We start from the raw sequence: 7,644 nt of genomic DNA, 5'->3' as shown, positions 1-7,644 counted from the left end.
TTGTTGGTATGATTTTTGCCTTTTGGAAAGTTTGAAATTGCCCCAGTTTGGCTCCTCTAAGACTTAGTTTTTAATTTCCTTCCACTCCTGCTCCTCCTTCATTTGCTATCTTCAAGACCACATGAAGAATCTAGACGAGACTTCTAGCAACCCTGAGACCCCTTAAGAACATAGAAAAAGGTGTCACACACCCCCTTTTGGGGGTCTTCTGCCTTCCATATGGGGTCCCAAGAGTCAAGGGGAGGTTTCTTTTGGGTCTAGAGCTCTGTTCTCTTTTGTAGTGATGTTGGATATAAAATACTCCAGGAATAAATGCTTGGTGCTGCAAAGTAAAACCAGCACTCAGGCAAAAGTTTAATCCTTTCAGCAAGGCAATTTACCTCTGCAGAAGGGTGTCACTCACGTCAGTCAAGATCACAAGTGCACACAGAACAAAGGACACTGGGAGATTTTTATCCTTAACGCAGTCCCTATCTCTGTGCCACTCCCACATGGGCTGGGGTCGGACCGCACAATCTGAGCTGACCTGATTGGCTACTTGTGCATATTTTCCTAAATGTAGCAGGGGAGGGGGACGTGAAGTACAGAGGTGGATCGTGTGAGATGTGCAGTTGTGGGGGAACAATGGGTACAGGTAACCAAGGGAACAGATGTGAGTTATTGATTAGAGCTGATGTGAAGGGGAAGGCTGTTTACGGTAAGTAGGGGCAAGGAAGACAAGAAGTTGAGTTTGAGAACAAAGGATAAGGAAGTTAACAGGCTAAACCCTTTGAAGAGGAACTCAGAAAGATTTGTTGTTTCTTACAAGTGAGTTCTCTGGTCTCTTTAGCTTTGGGAGTACCAGGGATGCCTTTGTGCTATGAGAGAACATGACCTTTGGGTGTGCAGTGGCTGAAAAGTCACCAGTGAGGGCTGCGGTTTTGGAGGTTTATAATGAGTGGTTATGACTGCAGGGAGCTACTCGTTTCTTTGCATGTTTAGATAAGAAAAGCATGGCTTGGACAGCTAGAGGCTATGTATCTTAGTCCATTTTGCATTGCAATAAAATAATCACCTGAGGCTGGGTAATTTATATAGAAAATAGGTTTATTTGGCTTACAGTTGTACAGGCTGTCCAAGAAGCGTTATGCTGGCATCTGCTTCTGGTGAGGGCCCCAGAAAGCTTCCACTCATGGCAGAAAGTGAAGGGGAGCAGGAGAGAGAAAGGCAAAAGAGAGGGAGGGAGGTGCCGGGCTCTTTCACAGTCAGTTCTCTCTGGAACTAAGAGTGAGAACTCACTTTTCAGAGACTGGCACCAAGCCATTCATGAGGGATCTGCCCCTGGATTCCAAACGCCTCCTACCAGGCCTCACCTCCAACCTGGGGGATCAAATTTCAACATGAGATTTCAAGGGGACAACTATCCATTCTATAGCACTATGGAAACACTTGCCACCAAGGGACAAGGCTCCCATGGGGGATGGGCTGATCACAGAGTGGGTTGCTTGGCGCTGGCTTGCCCACCAGCCTCAGGGGAAGGTCCATGCAATGAGGTGCACTATGGAAGCATTGCACTGCCCAGTCCTGTGCTGTTTCCCTCTTTAGGGGAATGTGAAAAGAGACACAAAGTGAGCACATGCTGTTGGAAAAATGGCGCCGATACACTTCCTCCATGCAGCGTTTCCGCAAACCTTCAATTTGCAAAAGATGGCAATATCTGTGAAGCACAGATAAACAACAAAAGTTGAAGGTTTGTTCAAAGCAAAGTGAAGCAAAATAAAATGAGGTCTGCTTGTATAAGATTCATAAAAGAAAACCCAGAGAGCTCTGCTCCAGTCACTATTGCTACTAACAACCTACCCCAAAACACAGTGGTTTCATTAGCTCGCAGATCTGTTTGGGGCTGAGTTTTATTGGGGGAGCTCCTCTTGGATGCACGCGGTGTCAGCGGAAACAGATTGAAGGCTGAGACTGATTAAACTCTTCTCAACTCTCCTCATTATAGCAAAACTCCGTTTTCTATACTCACTGTCTCTGACTTTCTCCTGCCATGTTCTCCTTTTAAAATTATTTTTAATGATTCATTTTGAAATAATTCCAAGCATAGAGAAAATTTGCCAGAGAGGTAGAAAGACTCCCATCTTCCCCAGTTATTAGTGCAATTAATAATAACAGATTCCCCAGTTATTAGTGCAGCCACAATGGAGAACAGTATGGAACTTCCTCAGAAAACTACAAATAGAATTACCCATACCCACCAATCCCACTGCTACCCATTTACCCAAAGGAAAGGAAGTCAGTATATCAAAGAGACATCTGTGCACCTGTGTTTATTGCCGCAGTAATCATAATAACCTGGATGTGGAATCAAACTAGGTGTCCAACAACAGATGAATGCATAAAGAAAATGTGGTGTATCTACACAATGGAATGCTATTCAGCCATAAAAAAGCGTGAAATCCTGTCATTTATGGCAACGTGGATGGAACTGGAGGACATTATGTTAAGTGAAATAAGCCAGGAACAGAAGGTTAAACACCACATGCTCTCACTCATATGTGGGAGCTAGAAAAAATTGATCTTGATTGGGCACAGTGGCTCATGCCTGTAATACCAGCACTTTGGGACCCTGAGGCAAGAGGATCCTTTGAGTCCAGGAGTTCAAGACCAGCCTGGGTATCATAGCAAGAATCCTGTCTCTATTAAAAAAAATTTTTTTTATTTCATAGAAGTAAAAAATAGAACAGAGGATACTAGAGGCTGAGAATGGTATGGGGAAAGGGGGATAAAGGGAGATTTGTTGAAGTATACAAAATTACAGCGAGATAGGAGGAATGAGTTTTAGTGTTCCATACCACTGTAGTATGACTGTAGTTACAAATAATACATAGTTTCAAACAGCTAGAAGGAGGATATTGAAGGTTCCCAACATAAAAAAAATGATAAATGTTTGAGGTGATGGATCTTCTAATTACCCTAATCTGAGCACTACCATTACATGTATCAACAAATCACTATGTATCCCATAAATATGTACAATTATTATTCAATTGAAAAAATAAAGTTAACCTAAAAAACCTTTTAAAAGTTATGTTTACACTACACTGTAGTCTACTAAGTGTGCGATAACATCATGTCTAAAAAATGTACATACCTTAATTTTAAAATATTGCTAAAAAATGCTGACACAGAGATGAGAAGTGAGCATATGTTGTTGGAAAAATGGTGCTGATAGATTTGATTTATGCAGGGTTGCCACAAACCTCCAATTTGTAAAAAATGCAGTACCTGTGAAGGGTAATAAAGCAAAACAATAAAATGAGGTATGCCTGTATAAGACAGAAATTAAGTATAATGACACAAAAAACATTTTAATAGCTATTTTATAATTTCAGTTATTTTATATTTCATAAACCCATTATTATAGGCCCAAATTTGACTTTTAAAATTTAACAACTGCTATATGCCATGTTCTTTGGTTAAAATTAGTTAGGCAAGAAAAACATAACAATGTGATGTTATCTAGCTGTGTTTGTTATGTTTTGATCCTTTAGAATAAGATATTTTAATTAGTCTGATTAGACTGATTAGTGTAGCCTGATTTGAATAGTCATGCTCTAGGAAGACTAAGAATGAAAAAAAGCTTAATTAAGAACAAATTAAGTAGTCATTACTTTGTTGATTCTTGTCTAATTATAATATATAATCGAATCTCTCACCTAAACTAGCATTTCTTTCCTTCTTTCTCTCTCTCTCTTTCTTTCTTCTTCTTTTTTCTTTCTTTTTTTTTTTGGTGGGGGAGACATAGGGTCTCACTCCGTCACACAGGCTGAAGTGCAATGGCTCAATCAGCAGCTTACTTCAGCCTCAACCTCCTGAGCTCAAGCAATCCTCCTGCCTCAGCCTCCTGAGTAGCTAAGGCTATAAGGCACATGCCACCATGTCTGGCTTAAACTAGCATTTCTAACTAAAGAATTTGTTCATTTGTAAACAACATTAGAAACAAAAAAAGATATGCAAACAATTGAAGAATGATTAGGAGTTAAACATGTACTTTTGAAAGTTTGACATTGGAAATATCTAAAATCATGAAATATTTAATAGGCTAATATTTAAAAATCTATACTTTAATAAATATCAAGTATACAGACAAATTTGCTTATCTGGAAGTTGATCTAGATACAAAAGATAAAAGATACAATGCCAATATAAAGTTTTTCTGTCATTTTATACTGCTTTCCTGTTTATTTTTAAAAAGTTGCTTAATATACATTTTCTCATTTGTCCCTTTAAAACCTGTATCTTGAAAACAATAATTCATTTGCCATTTTGAAATAGCAGGCTTCTCAGCTATTATATTTATCTTATTATTATTATTACTTTTTTTTTTTTTTTGAGACAGAGTCGCCCAGGCTGGAGTGCAGTGGTGCAATCTCTGCTCACTGTAACCTCCGCCTCCCGGATTCAAACGATTCTCCTGCCTCAGCCTCCCGAGTAGCTGGGACTACAGGTGCATGCCACCACCCCTGGCTAATTTTTGTATTTTTAGTAGAGACGGGGTTTTGCCATGTTGGTCAGGCTGGTCTCAAACTCCTGACCTCAGGTGATCTGCCTGCCTCGGCCTCCAAAAGTGCTGGGATTACGGGTGTGAGCCACCACACCCGGCCATTTATCTTATTATTGAATGAAATTTATATCCTCATGAAATACTGTTTTAGTTATCTTAGCAATTTCTGGGACTTTTGATGCATTAATGAGTTTGTTACTTTACTAGCTACAGAATGTTGTGACATGCAGTGGCAAAAAGTCAGGGGTAAGGTCCCTGATTGCAAAGCTACTAGTACACTAGATATAAGATAATCTTTTCTGTCAGAGAACCTTATCAATGGAAAAACGACTTGACCACCAAAATGTCTCTGCTACCAACATAGCAACCTTTAATGAAGGATAGCCTTGAGACATAGTAGTTGGCTAGACAGTAAATATGAGCAATTAAGGACCCCCAGATTTACAAGAAAATAAACTGCAAAAAGGAAAATGCTACGGTAGACAAACAAACAAACTGATTTTGTAGGAAAAAGTGATAAGTCAGGGTTTTCTAACATATCAATTTGAAATTATTTTCAATTTAAAATGCCATATATGGCCAAACTATCAATTGAATGAGAAAGCAAAATTAGGATATTTGTACACATCCAAGAACTTAGAAAGTATAGCTCCCACACATTCCTTTTTAGGAAGATTTTGAGGATATATATTTTAGTGAAATATGTGGACAGCCAAGAGAAAGGAAGATATGGGATACAACAAAGATTTAAACTGACCTAGAAGCCTATTAAGAAGAAAACATGCTTCTTTTTCAGATTAGATAAAAGAAAGGCACTTAGAGGCTAAGTGTGGAGGCTCACGCCTGTAATCCCAGCACTTTGGGAAGCTGAGGCCAGTGGATCACTTGAGGTCAGGAGTTTGGAGACCAGCATGACCAACATGGTGAGACCCCCTCCTCTCATCTTTACTAAAAATACAAAAATACTCAGGTGTGGTGGTGCATGCCCGTAGTCTCAGCTACTCGGGAGGCTGAGGCAGGAGAATTACTTGAACCTGGGAGGCAAAGTCTGTAGTTAGCCGAGATCGTGCCATTGTACTCCATCCTAGGTACCAGAGTGAGACTCCATCTCCATTTCAAAAACAAAAACAAAACAAACAACGACCAAAAAAAAAAAAAAAAGCAAAAGGCACTTAGAAATGCCAAGAAAAACAGAAGGTTGTACAGGATAGTCTTGATTCAAACATGAAACATGCTAAAATGTAATTGTAACATTTTGAGCAATTGATAGTGTTTTAGAAAAGGATATTTTTTGCCCATGATTCTAGAACTTCTTTCAGTTGACACTGGAGTGCTGACATTGACCACGTAGAGGAGGAAACAGAATCTTAGCATATTTTTTAAAAGCTCTGTGATTAATAATACCTACATATTATAATAATGTGCATGCTACTTAATGGTTTTCAACTTTAAAAAGTCGACCAATAGACAATTCACAGAAGACTTAATACTGGAACCTAAGTTGAGAGGTGATAGTTGCAGAAGAATCTTATATCCTGGAGAGGCAAGGAATGTTGTATAAAGTTAATGGATCATGAAATAGAAGCTTAAGTGTTTCATTTCAAGTTACAAAGGTTAAAAAAAAGAAAAAGACATAAGAAAAATAACAATAAAAATTGAGAGAAGAAAGGCAATAGTATGGGTTAAATCCTCATCTTTTAGAGCAGGGACTTGTTAGATGTTATCCATCTAATCTAAAAATAGTGGTATGGAAATATAATATTTAGAATCCTGAAGGTAATTATCAAGAGAACAAAGTATAGAAAAATGATCGCCTATGAGGGTAGGCCTAGGGTGGGAAGGACTTTTCATCACAAACCCTGCTATACTCTGATTTTTTTACTTTTTATTTTTTTCATTGCTCATCAGCTGACTTTAAGCTGTACTCTTTTTTTAAGTAATTTACATATATCGTGTTGATAAAAATTTGTTTAAATGAGAGAAAATTTAGATGGAAATGTATTTGCATGATGGCATCAAAAATAGACCAAAGCAGCTATTTCAAATGCTTGCAATTTTTGGTTTTAAAAAACCTGGTTGGCTTATTTTTGTAATTTTTCAGTTTTGTTTCTAAATGAGGAGCTAGAGAAGATCTCAAACTGCTATTGGTGCTATTGGTTTTCATTTGTTCAGAAATCACACATTGTGAGTACAGATCTTCTTTTCTTTGTAAGTAAAAAGCCAAACTGAATTTTTTTTTTTACTATGTAGTATTTTCTCTTTTAACATCGATGTTTGAAGAACCAGAGATAGTTTGATATGCTATGTAAGAATTGTGACCAGATAACTATATGGTATAGATCTAGTGGAAAATATCTTGACAGGAACTTGAAAAATTATCATTTTTGTGTTCCTTGTTAAATTGTTTGTGATTGAACAAAGCATTCCTTATGTTTCCCTACTTTTTAAAAATTGTGGTCAAATATATGTAACATAAAATTTGCCATTTTAGCCATTTTTAAGCATACAGATAGTGGCATTAAGTACATTCACATTGTTGTGCTACCATCACCACCAGACATTGCCAGAACTTTTTTATCTTCCCCAGCTGAAACTCTGCACCCATTAAATAACTTCCACTGCCCCTGCCTTACTCCCATGACCACGCCTCTACTTTCTGTGTCTACAAATTTGACTACTGTAGGTATCCAATGTAAGTGGAATCATACAATATATTTTTTTTGTATCTGGCTTATTTCACCTAGCATAATTCAAGTTTCATTTATGTTGTAACATGTCAGAATTTCATTCCTTTTTTTTTTTTTGAGACGGAGTCTCGCTCTGTCACCCAGGCTGGAGTGCAGTGGCGCAATCTCGGCTCACTGCAAGCTCCGCCTCCCGGGTTCACGCCATTCTCCTGCCTCAGCCTCTCCCAGTAGCTGGGACTACAGGCGCCCGCCACCACGCCCAGCTAATTTTTTTTTTGTATTTTTAGTAGAGACGGGGTTTCACCGTGGTCTCGATCTCCTGACCTCGTGATCCGCCCGCCTCGGCCTCCCAAAGTGCTGGGATTACAAGCGTGAGCCACCGCGCCCGGCCAGAATTTCATTCCTTTTAAA

The 7,644-nt window shown here is 38.6% G+C and overlaps 1 protein-coding gene across 2 annotated transcripts in view; it reads right to left on the bottom strand.

Moving 5' to 3' along the window:
- Window positions 1-1,340: 1,340 nt before the first annotated feature.
- TWSG1 (twisted gastrulation BMP signaling modulator 1) overlaps window positions 1,341-7,644 on the bottom strand; it is a 112,559-nt gene continuing 106,255 nt past the window's right edge. The window contains exons 6-7 of one of the 2 annotated variants that reach the window (XM_058438657.1): window positions 3,134-3,267; window positions 1,341-1,696 (exon numbers count right to left, since the gene is read on the bottom strand). In XM_058438657.1, the coding sequence (XP_058294640.1) occupies window positions 3,152-3,267 (116 nt within the window). In that variant the 3' untranslated portion in view covers window positions 1,341-1,696; window positions 3,134-3,151. The remainder of the gene's footprint in view (window positions 1,697-3,133; window positions 3,268-7,644) is intronic. The other variant, XM_058438656.1, reaches the window with a different exon arrangement.

The sequence above is a fragment of the Hylobates moloch genome, unplaced genomic scaffold (genome assembly GCF_009828535.3).
Source record: "Hylobates moloch isolate HMO894 unplaced genomic scaffold, HMol_V3 SCAFFOLD_5, whole genome shotgun sequence".
Taxonomy (NCBI): domain Eukaryota; kingdom Metazoa; phylum Chordata; class Mammalia; order Primates; family Hylobatidae; genus Hylobates; species Hylobates moloch.
This window is presented reverse-complemented; position numbering and strand designations above follow the sequence as displayed.